The 12,282-nt window shown below is 43.8% G+C and overlaps 2 protein-coding genes across 6 annotated transcripts in view; one reads left to right on the top strand and one right to left on the bottom strand.

Moving 5' to 3' along the window:
• Window positions 1–4,315, top strand: part of CenG1A (Centaurin gamma 1A) — a 75,925-nt gene extending 71,610 nt beyond the window's left edge. For all 4 annotated transcript variants that reach the window (XM_030384876.2, XM_030384877.2, XM_089258133.1 and 1 more), the window contains 5 exons: window positions 582–716; window positions 788–2,131; window positions 2,252–2,369; window positions 2,441–2,813; window positions 2,882–4,315. In XM_030384876.2, coding sequence (XP_030240736.1) covers window positions 582–716; window positions 788–2,131; window positions 2,252–2,369; window positions 2,441–2,813; window positions 2,882–3,211 — 2,300 coding nt within the window. In that variant the 3' untranslated portion in view covers window positions 3,212–4,315. The remainder of the gene's footprint in view (window positions 1–581; window positions 717–787; window positions 2,132–2,251; window positions 2,370–2,440; window positions 2,814–2,881) is intronic.
• A 603-nt stretch (window positions 4,316–4,918) lies between these two features.
• Window positions 4,919–11,919, bottom strand: Smg5 (Smg5 nonsense mediated mRNA decay factor). 2 transcript variants are annotated; one of them, XM_089257781.1, is made up of 7 exons: window positions 11,682–11,919; window positions 10,923–11,130; window positions 10,721–10,853; window positions 8,920–10,423; window positions 6,898–8,268; window positions 6,669–6,827; window positions 4,919–6,604 (listed from the first exon to the last, which is right to left on the bottom strand). In XM_089257781.1, exons 2-7 carry the CDS (start codon window positions 11,111–11,113, stop codon window positions 6,363–6,365), a joined length of 3,600 nt encoding a protein of 1,199 aa, XP_089113907.1. In that variant the 5' UTR covers window positions 11,114–11,130; window positions 11,682–11,919; the 3' UTR covers window positions 4,919–6,362. The 2 variants fall into 2 exon arrangements, with proteins under 2 accessions (XP_089113907.1, XP_089113906.1); XM_089257780.1 differs by having other exon boundaries at window positions 11,560–11,693.
• Between the last annotated feature and the right edge of the window lie 363 nt (window positions 11,920–12,282).

The following is a 12,282-nucleotide window of genomic DNA, read 5'->3' as shown; positions in this document are numbered from 1 at the left end:
ATGTACAATTAAAATCCTATTAAGTATTTAGTAAAAGGCTTTTTGATCAAGTATCGGTCACATAATAATAGATCATAAAACAGGAATCTAAACTTTCAAAAACGAACGTATGTAGAATCATATAGTAGTAGATCAGAGATGATAAAAAAACAATTTATTATAAATAATCGATTAATCATATTGTGTTGATTATCGTCTATCGAAAGCTGCACTTTCTAAAATCAGTTGCAAATTGTTCGGTTAAGTCAAGTAAATATTTGTATAACTAATATTGTGAATAATATAAATTTAAATATGTAAAAAACACAACCGATGTAAATTCCAGATCAGTTTTACAATATCGATACATTTATCGAATTGCTATAAATGCAGTCTTTTTCTGTCTTGAGTATTAAAGAGATTACCTCATGTAAGGAAAAGTTCCACGACTTTTACGCTCAGCTTATATGCAGCTGATTTGAAGTATCGATAAATATCGAAATACTGCAATGTATTGCTAAAGTGGTTTATTGAATAGATTGAATTTGTTTTTAAGCTGAAATACATTTGGTCATTCGCTAATCAAAGTGTTCTCTTTTCAGATGCCATCAGCGAGCGCAATCCGCGAGTTATCGATGACACGCGCGCTAGAAAATTGGCGAGCGACCTGAAGCGTTGCTCGTACTACGAGACCTGCGCCACCTACGGCCTGAATGTGGAGCGCGTCTTTCAGGATGGTGAGTAGCGAACGAATGTTAATTATTCGATTTAATAATGATTGAATTCATGTTTTTTCCCTTTCGCGCAGCCTGCCAGAAGATACTGTCACAGCGCATGCCGCTGCCGGCGGCCATGCAGCCGCCACGCCCCACCACACCGCAGGGCACACGGCTGGGGCTGGCCGCGTTCCAGGCGCCCACCAACGGGCAGCGGGCGCAGCAGCAGCAGCTGCCGTTGCGCATGAGCGCCGACTTTGCGCAGGCGGAGCAGAAGCTCTGGTCGCTGCAGGCGAGCGGCTCCACCACTGAGAACAACAACATAACCAAATACAATTCAAGCGCAGCGCAACAACAACAACAACAACAGCAGCAGCAGCAACAACAGCAGCAACAACATCTGCAGCATCAGCAATTGTCGCTGCCCAGCGACTGTGCCCAGGTGCAACTGCGTGATCCACGGGATCTGGCACCGCCGCCGGGCAAGGAGCTGCCCACGCCCACATCGACGCCCACGACAAGCCGGAAAAGTCGACGGCGCTCAAATCTGTTCATACCCTCGTCCTCCAAGAAGAACGACAAGGAGCCAAAGAGCAGCGAACTGGGCAGCGGCCGCTCGATACCCATCAAGCAGGGCTATCTGTACAAACGTTCCAGCAAGTCCTTGAACAAGGAGTGGAAGAAGAAGTATGTGACGCTCTGCGACGATGGGCGACTGACCTATCATCCCTCGCTGCACGACTACATGGACGATGTGCACGGCAAGGAGATACCGCTGCAGTACGTGACGGTCAAGGTGCCCGGCCAGAAGCCGCGCGGCTCCAAGTCCATCATCACGAACAGCGCGCTGACCAGCTCCCTGCTGGCCAATGGGCAGCGGGCGCAGGGCACGCTCAGCGAGGGCATCGGCTGCCTGACGCTGGCCAAGGACAATCAGCGCAAGCTGAGCGAGAAGCTGTCGCTGCTGGGCGCAGGAGCGGCGGGCGGGGCGAGCGGCTCCAGCGGCGTGGAGCCTCTGAAATCGAATAGCTCACAGCAGACGAGCGGCGACGAGGGCATTGCCATGTCCAATTCGAACTCACAGACTTTCATAGCGGGCGAAGCGCAGGCCAGCAAACTGGAAGCCCAGACGCCAAATGTGAAGAAGCGCCACCGGCGCATGAAGAGCAGCAGCGTCAAGGCGAACGAGGCGGACGACAACGATGGCTACGAGTTCTACATTGTCTCGCTCGACTCCAAGCAATGGCATTTCGAAGCCGCCAACTCGGAGGAGCGCGACGAGTGGGTCGCGGCCGTCGAGCAAGAGATCTTCAAGAGCCTGCAGAGCATCGAGAGCAGCAAAACGAAACAGGCAACCAGCACGGAGCTAGCGGCCATGGTGGCGATCCGGCAACGCGTGCCGGGCAATGGACACTGCGTGGACTGTGGAGCGCCAAGTAAGTGGGGGAAGCGATTCAGGGGTAGAGGTAGACTCTCCATGGGAAAGTCAAATAGATTTAGCATTAAATTACTCTAAAATATATATTAACCATTAACTTTTCACTTACCCCACACAGATCCCGAATGGGCTAGTCTCAATCTGGGCGTGCTTATGTGCATTGAGTGCTCGGGCATCCATCGCAATCTCGGCTCGCACATCTCCAAGGTGCGCTCCCTGGGCCTCGACGATTGGCCGTAAGTAGAAAACAGTAAATCCCTCACAATTAAACTTTAACTAATGCCACGCCCTTTTTGTGTCCCATTAGAGCGCCGCATTTGAGCGTAATGCTAGCCATCGGCAACAGCTTGGCCAACTCGGTGTGGGAGGCGAATACGCGACAGCGTGTGAAGCCCACCTCGCTGGCCGGCCACGAGGAGAAGGAGCGCTGGATACGCAGCAAATACGAGGCCAAGGAGTTCTTGACGCCGCTCGGCACCGGCAATCATGTGAATGCCGCCTCGCCGGGCCAACAGCTGATCGAAGCGGTCATCCGAGCGGACATCAAGTCGATCGTGTGGATCCTGGCCAATTGCCAGTCGGAGGTGACCAATGCCAATGTGAGCGCACGCGACGTTCGCACGCCTCTCCTGCTAGCCTGTGCCATTGGCAACTTGGCCATCGCCCAGCTGCTCATCTGGGTAAGTTAGCTGAGGAATCGCCTGACTCCAGCTATCAAAGACTCATGCGTACTTTTGTCTACCCACAGAACGGTGCGAATATCAAGCACACGGATCATGAGGGTCGCACCTGCTTGGCCTATGCACGCGCCGCCCAATCCCTGGCCACGGCCAAGTCGATGAAGGCCGCCGCCGCCCTGGCCGCAGGCACACCGGCTCCCGCACCCGCACCAGCGCCAACCGCCAATGGTGGCATACCCGCACCACAGTACAATGTGGAGGATACGACGGCATTGGTGGAGCTGCTGGTGGGCCTGGGCTGTCCCGAATCGGCGCCACTCACGGCCAGCGGCACTTTGCCCCGACGACGCGATACCCTGGCAACGCCCTACGAGAAGTCCGTATCGGGCGTTATCTAAAAACAAGAAAAACAAAAAAATGATGAATAGTTGAATTTCATAAGCTAAACAAAATTCAAGTTGTTTTTGTGTTAATTGTAAAATGCATAAAATATCTGTTTAGTCTGTTTAGCGATTAGTTGTAAAAGTGTGCGTAAATTTCTCTCTGTGTATAGCAAATATAATCGGGCATTAGGTTTTACTATTTTAAACTAAACTAAAATTGAAATGTGCAAATGAATTATTTTTCCTTCGGCCAGATTTGAATTTAAATTCATGTAAAGGATAAAATCGTTTTAATTTACGATTAATTGTAGTTTTGTTTCGATTCTTAAGTACGCTTAATTATAGGCACAAAAAATCTGTACAGTCTTGTTGTAAATCTCAAGTTTTTTAATTGATTAATTAATTTATTATTTTGCGTATTACTATAACTATTATTTTTATTCATTATTATTATAAATTATTATTATTATTGTTTTTAAACTGTGTGCAGGTTTTTTTTTTTACAAATGTCGTTTGCAAAACAACAATTTAAGTAATTAATATAATTTGCTTTTTAATTAAAAGAATATTAGAGAATGAGAATGGGAAAGAGAAAGAGTATTCTCTATATAATACGCCTAAAAATAGCTGATGAATAAGAAACAACAACAAAAATATATATATGTATACATACGTATGAACATAGTGAATCTAAGACTAAAGCCAAAAACAACTTCTAACACTATATATCTATACATAAATAAAATTCAATATATATATACAAAGTTGACATTGCTTGATAATCGGTTAAAACACGCAACACGTAACTTGTAGTTTATGCAACCCAAAGGAAAACTCTATGACTTTGATAACAAAATTCCAATTCAAAATGAGCGTATTGTATTAGAAATCGGAGCAGTTAGAATGAAATGACAAATTATATATGATATATAATATATATCAACTGTATGATGTAGCGAGCAAACTTGAAAGTATTTCAAACCAATTATATATAGTTATTAAATTCTATAATATATATATATATACATATATGTATACACCCCCTCTTTATTGTGTACGCTATTTGTACCACATGCTAAAAAAAAAGAAAACAAAAGCAAATAACATAAAACACAACAAGTCGTGACAAAACTCAATATAATTGGATGCAAAATGCAACAGCCACAAAAATACAAAATAACCGGAAAACCACAGCAAAAAACATTTAATAAAAATATAAAAATTGATGAAAATTTGTATAATTCGTTTCTTTTTATAAAATAAGTAAAGAAATTTTTTGTAGCTGGGTGGAAACGTGATAAGGAGACCGACTATAAATTGAATTCGTGTAAGTCAATCAAGATGTGCTCTTGCTGGAAGCTTCTGAGCATAAAATACCCTTGCGATAAAATACCCTTGCTATAGATTGACTACACTGTTTATTTTGATCAATTTGGCAACTGTCTACAGTTTATATTATTTCTATTTCTGTTCTTAAACTCCAACAATATACCACATCATAAATTTAGCTGCAGTAAATTAGATCAAGTTGAATCATTATAAAATATTTTAGCAATTAAAACTACTTCACCAGAAATAAATGGGAGTTAGTAGCATATTATTTGGACAAATACATTTTTCAATTTTCAACAGCTACAAATATAATTTTTTGAAGAGCACTCATCACGCATAATCATAATCATAATCACATTTTTCATACTCATATAATCAATAAAAAATATGTTGTTTGCTTGTCGGAATCTTTATTTCATTTAAAACAGAAAGATACATAGTTTTAATTATTTCGTGACATATTTTAAAGTATATTCGAAATTTGTTTGAAATACGTGTAAGTGGCAAATAGTTTTTAATACTTTCCCATATTTTATTTACTATGTAGTTTACTCACGTTTGTCCGACAATTGAATTTATGTTTGTTATCAATTTTAAAGATTATTCGTTATATATGCTTGTTATATAAATTTTACTTGGGATAGGCTTGGGTGACAACTGAATACTCCATTGTGAAAAAGAAGGGAACGGTGTGTGAACTTGAAAAAGGATTCAAACAGACTAACAAAGGTTCCTGTGCGCATGAGTGCAGGTCACCTTCAATTGACCATAGCTTCAAAATACTAAATATGCATTGCCATGCAGAAATATATTTATATATACCTTGGTGAGTATATATAGTTGCCTTTGGTTTTGCAAGGGGGAGGAGGGCGTTAGTTGGGGGAATTCACAATTAAAAGCGCGATCTATCATACGCTAAATCGAGGGAGATACATACGATGCTCTCCATTTGAAACGAGGCTCCGTGCAAGCATCCGAAATCACCTTTTTTTGGGCTAAACTCTGGAGGAGTTCTTAAATTTGTTTTCTCATGCCTAATCTTCTTGAATGGGTTAAACTTGAATCATGAACAATTTCAATATGTTTTTTTCTGGATTTTTTTTTTTTTTTTTGCATTTAATTTTTTTTTTTATCCATTTTGTTGAGGGTCGTTGCCGTTTGAGTTGAAAGTGAACGATTTATAATTTCTTGATCTCATTTAAGTTTGTTTTTTTTTTTTTTGCATTTTACATTTTTCAGTTTTCTGGTTTTCTGTCTAAAACAACAAGCAAACTCCACGAAAATGCTGCCGCTGCTGAGCTACGGGATCCCATTGTGCAATGGTTGTTGCAGCTGTTGTTGTTGTTGTTGCTGCTGCAGCTCTAGATGATGTTGCTACTGCTGTTGCGACATTGATGATGCTGCTGCTGCTGCTACTGCTGATGCTGCTGCTGCTGCTGGTTTGAATTACTTTTAAAGAAACAACAAGATGAACAACAACAACAACTGCAAACAACAAACAACAATCAACGAAGAAGCTAACCACCTGCTGCTGCCGTTGCCGCTGCTGCTGGATATTTTTTTTATGATTTTTTTTTTTTTTTTTTTGTTTGTTTGATTGACTTTTCGTTTTGTTATCATATTATTTTTTCTGCTGGTCTGGTTTGCTTGCCGTTTTTTTGTTGCCCCCACTTGGGCCGCGTCTGAGAGAGAAACATTTCGTAAACTTGGAACTCCATGTCGTTTTTTTGTGGTTGTACAGTGAACACACGCTATGCACATCCTTGCATTTTAATTAATTTGCATTTGCTGTTTTTTGCCATGCATTTGCCACCTAGCGTCCGCTCCGGCTCACTCATTTTTTGTTAGCCTTGAACTTTGTATAGAAGCTTTGGATCTGCGCATAGCGCACGGGAATCGAATCAAGTATGCCCGTATAGCTAAAGTTCTGCTGCTGGCGATTCTTCTCGTGCAAATTATCCCCGGATAGATAGGTGACGACGTTCTTCTGCAGCTCACTCACATGCGGATCGGCATGATTGGTCACCAGGTGATTGCAAAACTGGGCGATCTGCATGAAAACCGATGCATCGCGATCTATATATGGAAATTGCCAGCTATTAGTATTGGATTGTGAATATCAAATTTACATATGACTAACCTATCTTGCGTGATATCTTGATCAGTGAAAGCGGCTGGCTTTCATTGTCGCGCTGTGCGCGCAGATGACGATTGCCGTGCTTGAACTCCTGCTCCAGCCAGCGTATGACATGACGCACATTCTCGCTGCGCTTCTTCAGCTCATCCAGTTCGTTCAACACTGGAAAAGAAAATACAAAGAATAAGATGAGTTGTTGTTTGTTGTAAATTTAAGACTTTAGGCCACTCACCCGCATTGGGTATCAACACAATACACTTCTTGGTCCTTACCAAGGACTTGACAATGCCATTGTACTCGGTCAGAGCCTTGGCATCGACCACAACAAACGGCGACATGACCACATGGCTGGTGCTATCACGCAGCTCCTCCTCCAGTGTTTCCACCTCGTTCTGCAGCCAGAGTTTGCCCATAATTTCACATTTTTTGGTCATCGCCTCGGAGCGTTCCTCGTCGGCGCCGCTGCTCGACTGCACATTCAGCTTCTCGATGACGCTGTTTGTGGTGGTCGACGCCGAGGCGGAGGTGCCACCTGCCACGGAGGTGCCCGTGGCGCTGGCCAGTATGGCGGCGGCCTTCTCTGCATTGCGATTGCGCAGATAGCCCTTGCGCGGCAGCTTGCGGCACTCCTCCACCGTGTCCTTCTCCTCGTTGCTCGTGTAGCTCTTGCGCACGATGCCATTCTTGCGATCCGAATAGCGGCGAGTGCGTCCCTCGTTCCGCTTGCGTGTTGTCTTCGGTGCCGTTCGTCGTTCACGGCGACGCGAGCCGCCGCCCTTCTTCTCCTCGCGCTTCTTCTTCTGGTTCTCGGTGAAGCGACGCGTCTTCACGCAGAAACGATAATTGAACTTCTTCTGCTTGCAAATGAAGAACCCAAAGTCAACCATCTTGAATATACGCAATATCGACTCCTCCTGGGGCGTGACACGCTCCCGAATGATCGTCTCCCAGTCGAGTGTTATCTGTGTGCTCTGGAATATGTCAAAGTTCTTGAACGCAAAGTCCTCGCTCAGCGGCACATTCGCGCGCACATCGAACAGATCGACGAGTGCCTCGCGCACATTGCTCGTGGTCAGGAGGTCGCGCTCGAAGTAGACTTTCCGAGTGAATATATCAATGTTGCAGTAGTTCAACAGTTTCATTATCTTGTGCACGAACTCCGGATTCGAGTGATAGCAGCCAATCAGAATCTCTGGATTAATGCGCAGCCAGTCGAAGAGCATCTTCAAAGCACGAATTGTTGGTTCATTGTGCAGACAATCGATTATGATATTCGGATTGATCTTCGTATACTTGTTGCGATAGATCAGTTTCTTCGGCGGCTCCGTAATGGTCAGAGGAGGTGCACAAGTTTCGCCTCCCACATTGGCTGCCGGCTCAACGGCCGCAGCTGCTTGATTGTCCTCAGCACTCTTGAAATTCAATTGCAGCACTTCGAAGCTGCGCAGCAGCTCCTCGGAGTCCACTTCTTGCGAAACGGGACGACGTTCCATTTCATCGGGATAGATAAGACGCTCCTCCTCAATGACCACATCCTCGTTGTCCGAGTACACATTCGCACCGGCGGCTAGACGTGGAGAACGCTCCTTTTTAAGATAGTCAGCTGTGGGCATTTTGAGATTATTAGTAGGAAAATTCAACGGAATTTGCAGAGGTCTGTCGCTGGATGGACGGCTTTCTATTTAGTGTGCGTTTCTGGTTGTTTGTTTCTATATATGCCTAATAATTTTTGTCATCTTTCTGCTCCGTTTTCCTATCGGTTTTTCCATTTTTCCGCTTCTGGTCCACATATTTGTCCACCTTTCTGTCGATCAGGTCACCTATTCAATTCCCCTGTCTTATTTTTTCCATCCATTAATTGGAAAAGGAACCAAGGTACAGAGGTCTTCATCCTTCAGTTCGATGGTCGATGGCTAAGCATTTCTTTCTAAGGTTATCTTACCTTATAGCTAACTATTCCCCTAATCGTTGTATACCTTCAACTCGGTATTTCCATTTTGTCCGCCTTTCGAATGCTCACTAATCCCTCCATCTGCCTGTGCGTCTATTTTATGTTAATCTACCTAGTCCATAAGCTCTTCTATTGCTCTCTCCTCTACAAACTGGTCTCACTGTTCGGCCGTCCGATTGCTCTGTATCACACACTCTATAGGTCTCCTCATATTTCTCTAGTTATTACTCACCCCCTGGCGCCTCATCGTGCTCGGCGGCATCACTCTATAGGTCTCCTCATATTTCTCTAGTTATTACTCACCCCCTGGCGCCTCATCGTGCTCGGCGGCATCAATGTCACTGAAATCGGTATCGAAGTTGGAGCTTAGGTCTGTGTAGTCCTCCTCGTCGCTGTAGAAATCGGTGTCCATGTCGCTCTCGCTGTCGTAGCACGAACTATCGTCCGACTGGGCAATCTTACGACGACGTCGACGCAACCGCATGCCACGACGCTTGCTCTTGCAGGAGAGCGGGGTCTTTAAATCACTCTCCTTGGCCTCGTCGCTGGAGCGCGTGGAGATGGGTTCCGTGCCGCCCAGTTTGTCAGCGTCGGGTGCCTCTTGTGTCTTGGCGCAACCCTCATCTGCCGAATGTTGGCTATCCCGTGAATCGGAGCTGAAGTCCTTGGCGGAGTGTGGTCGTGCCATCAGCTTCTTATCCTTGCGCTCACACTCACCGACGGCGGCCAGCCAGTTCTTATATTCATTACGCGATTTACGCACTGTTGTATCAAAGTCCTGGAAACGTTTCTCGTATTCCACCTGGAAACTCTCATTATCTGCGGCGCGTGCCAGAATTGTTTGTTCAATGTTCACAATACAGGCGTCTATCAGATCGGAGCAGGCGGCCACGAGGAAGGCGTGCAGCGAATAGACTTTGGGTGAGTTGATCATCTTCAACTTGGACAGGCAGAAGAACAGTATGGAGATGATCTTAAAGATGCTCTGCTCGGGCACCGGCAGCAGCTGGGCGCACAGAATCTTGCGCAAGTCGATCAGCACGCAATGGCAAAGGGAATTGAAGTCTGGTACCTCCTTGTCGAAGAAGAATATGTCGACAATCAGATAGAAGCGTGCATAGAAATCCTCGATATTAAATTCCAGTTTAGCCGGATTCATTTGCTCCAGATACTCCGTGTGCTTGGCGAAGAGCTTGTTCAAGTTGTTCTCGCTCAGCTCGAAGGGTATGATGCACACCAACGAGTACAAATAGTGATAGGTCGAGTCTAGATCATAATTCTGTCCATAATACAGAGTGCCCAGTTGATTTTGGGCCATTCCAATGGCAGGATTCAGCTTGAATGCCTCCAGATAATACTTGGCCACCTGCTCCTTGCTGATGCTCAAACTGAGCTGGCTATCGATGCGAAAGTCCAGAAAATAGCGATGCAAATCCCCGAGGCTCAAGAGGGACGAGTGTATGGTATCCAAGGCAAAGGAGACTGCCTCCAAACTCTTATCGACCGCAGCCTGCGAGGGTTCCAGCTCTTTGCTGACTGCCGTATCACTGATACAATCGCTGATATAGCCTTCGCTTATAATGGAGAAGTCAATCAAGTATTTCAAGTCCAAGTCATAGATCTCCTCCATTTTGGCCGACAGCCGCTTGTAATTGAAAATGCCGGCGCAAAGGAAGCGCTCCAGTTTCTGCATACACTCCTTATCGGCGCCTTGCTTATGCATATGCTTCTTCACGAAAGCTATAAACTCATAATAGCCACGACGCCACATCACTTCGCGTACCTTTTTGCCCACCGATTGGTAGTCCTGGAATGGAACGAGATTGAATTAAATATAAATAGTTCGCAGAGGTTCAATTTATATTGGTGTGTTGGATGAATGCCTATAATATATCTAATACGATGGTATATTAGAGATATACATTGGCATATCTCAGTATGTGGAATATATTTTGGGGATACATATTATCGATTAATATCGAATTAAAAGAGATTTTATATAATTTATAAAGTCCAAAATGACTTGTCATATACATATACATATACCGTATTTATCATAATTATTTTAAGGCACACATTCTTTAATTTGTCATATATATTTTACCTTAAATATTATTTGTTTGCACAGCTGCACAAGATTTGCGCGTTTCTCTTCGATATCGTGATGGAACAGTTGTCCAATATTTTGTATATTTCGCTTGGCATCGTCCAGTTGTTTGGACACAGTATACAAAGCGCTAACAAAGGTACAAAAAATGTAAACAATTAAAATGTTTCTTTTGCTTTAGATATGCCAATTATTTTACCGATATAGATCCTTAACCTCCTGACTGAGGGTCGAATTACCGTTATTCGATAGCAAGCCATTGTTATTGTTGCCCACGCAGAGCGTTGCATCCAAATTGCGGCAGCGACTTCTGCAGCCAGCGCCGCCGCCAGCGTCGACGGCGCATTCGCTGGATGCATTTGAGCCGCCGGAACTAATTGTTGACTCCATGGTCAAAGTGCAAGACACTGGAAAAAGAGAAATAAATAAAAACACACATGAGCACGCACGTACATGTATACACCCAAACACACACACACAGGTGTATCAGTAAACGATAATAACAAAGCAACAAGCTCCGAGAATTTTGCAGCTGTTTCTTGCTGCTACGTCTTTCGCCACAATTTGGGGTTTTTTCTGTTTTACTGCTGACGAATTTGTTTGTACAGAAATTTGCAGCTTCATGAATTTTTTATGATCTTGTTTTTTGTTGGTAAAAATGCTGACACATAAACACACACACGTATGTATTTATATATTCACACGCACTCGCGCATATGTGTGCATGTATTTCGTATTGAATAATCAATTAAACTGCGACTGGCTGGGTGCTGCTGCGCTGATGTTGCTGCTGCTGCTCTGGCATTTTCTATGCAAAAAAAAAAATTCACTTTTACCACAATTTGTGAAATTTTGTCCGATACTTTCACGCATTTTGCGTTGATGTTGTTGCTATTACTGCACATCCAGCTGTTGATTGCTTGCTGATAATTGTGGCAAAATGCTTTATATTAATTACCTTTATCAGTTTTTATATTGTTTTAAAACTGTGCACAGTTCACGTTTTGCGTTGCCTTTTTCTTCTTTGTTGAACAACAAAGTGGTGCATGCACGTTCAAGCACCTCAGAAAACTCGTGCGTTTCGCTCAGGTTCACGAACTGGTTCACTGCTGGTGCTGGTTTTTGGTGGTGATGTATGTTTGTAAATGTAAATGTTTGTTGTGTAGCTCGATTACTAAGTGTTTCGACGTAAAATGTTTTTGTGAGCTGTGTATACTAAATATATCAAGGCCGACTGGTTCGACGTTATATTTGTTTTTTATTTCACATACCTTTTTTTACAGACGTTGCTCTTATACCTAAGCTTCTTCAAGCAATTCGCACGTGTAAATGTACCATGTGTGCGACAATCGGCACAGTGCTATAAAGTTCGCGTGCAATTCTTATCGATGGCTGCGCGCACGGCTGTTATCGATTATAGTGAGCAACAGCTGTTGAGGGCGCGTGCTTTTCAAAATGTTTGAGTTAACATTTTTTGATATTCAACAAATCTGAAGTAAATAATCTGTGCATCTACGTTTTGTCTGTAAAATGTTTCGCTTTTTATGCACAGAAGTATG

Source organism: Drosophila navojoa, chromosome 3 (genome assembly GCF_054131105.1).
Source record: "Drosophila navojoa isolate 15081-1374.11 chromosome 3, UAZ_NAV_1.0, whole genome shotgun sequence".
Classification (NCBI taxonomy): Eukaryota; Metazoa; Arthropoda; class Insecta; order Diptera; family Drosophilidae; genus Drosophila; species Drosophila navojoa.
Note: the sequence above shows the minus strand (reverse complement) of the source record. Positions and strands in the feature narration are given on the sequence as shown.

Coding starts and splice junctions, on each gene's coding strand:
- Smg5 (XM_089257780.1), bottom strand. CDS start 11,596: ATGCGTGAAAGTATCGGACAAAATTTCACAAATTGTG. Junction 10,424..10,720: donor GCAAACAAATAATATTTAAG/GTAAAATATATA, acceptor GTTCCATTCCAG/GACTACCAATCGGTGGGCAA. Junction 6,828..6,897: donor TGTGTTGATACCCAATGCGG/GTGAGTGGCCTA, acceptor TTTCTTTTCCAG/TGTTGAACGAACTGGATGAG.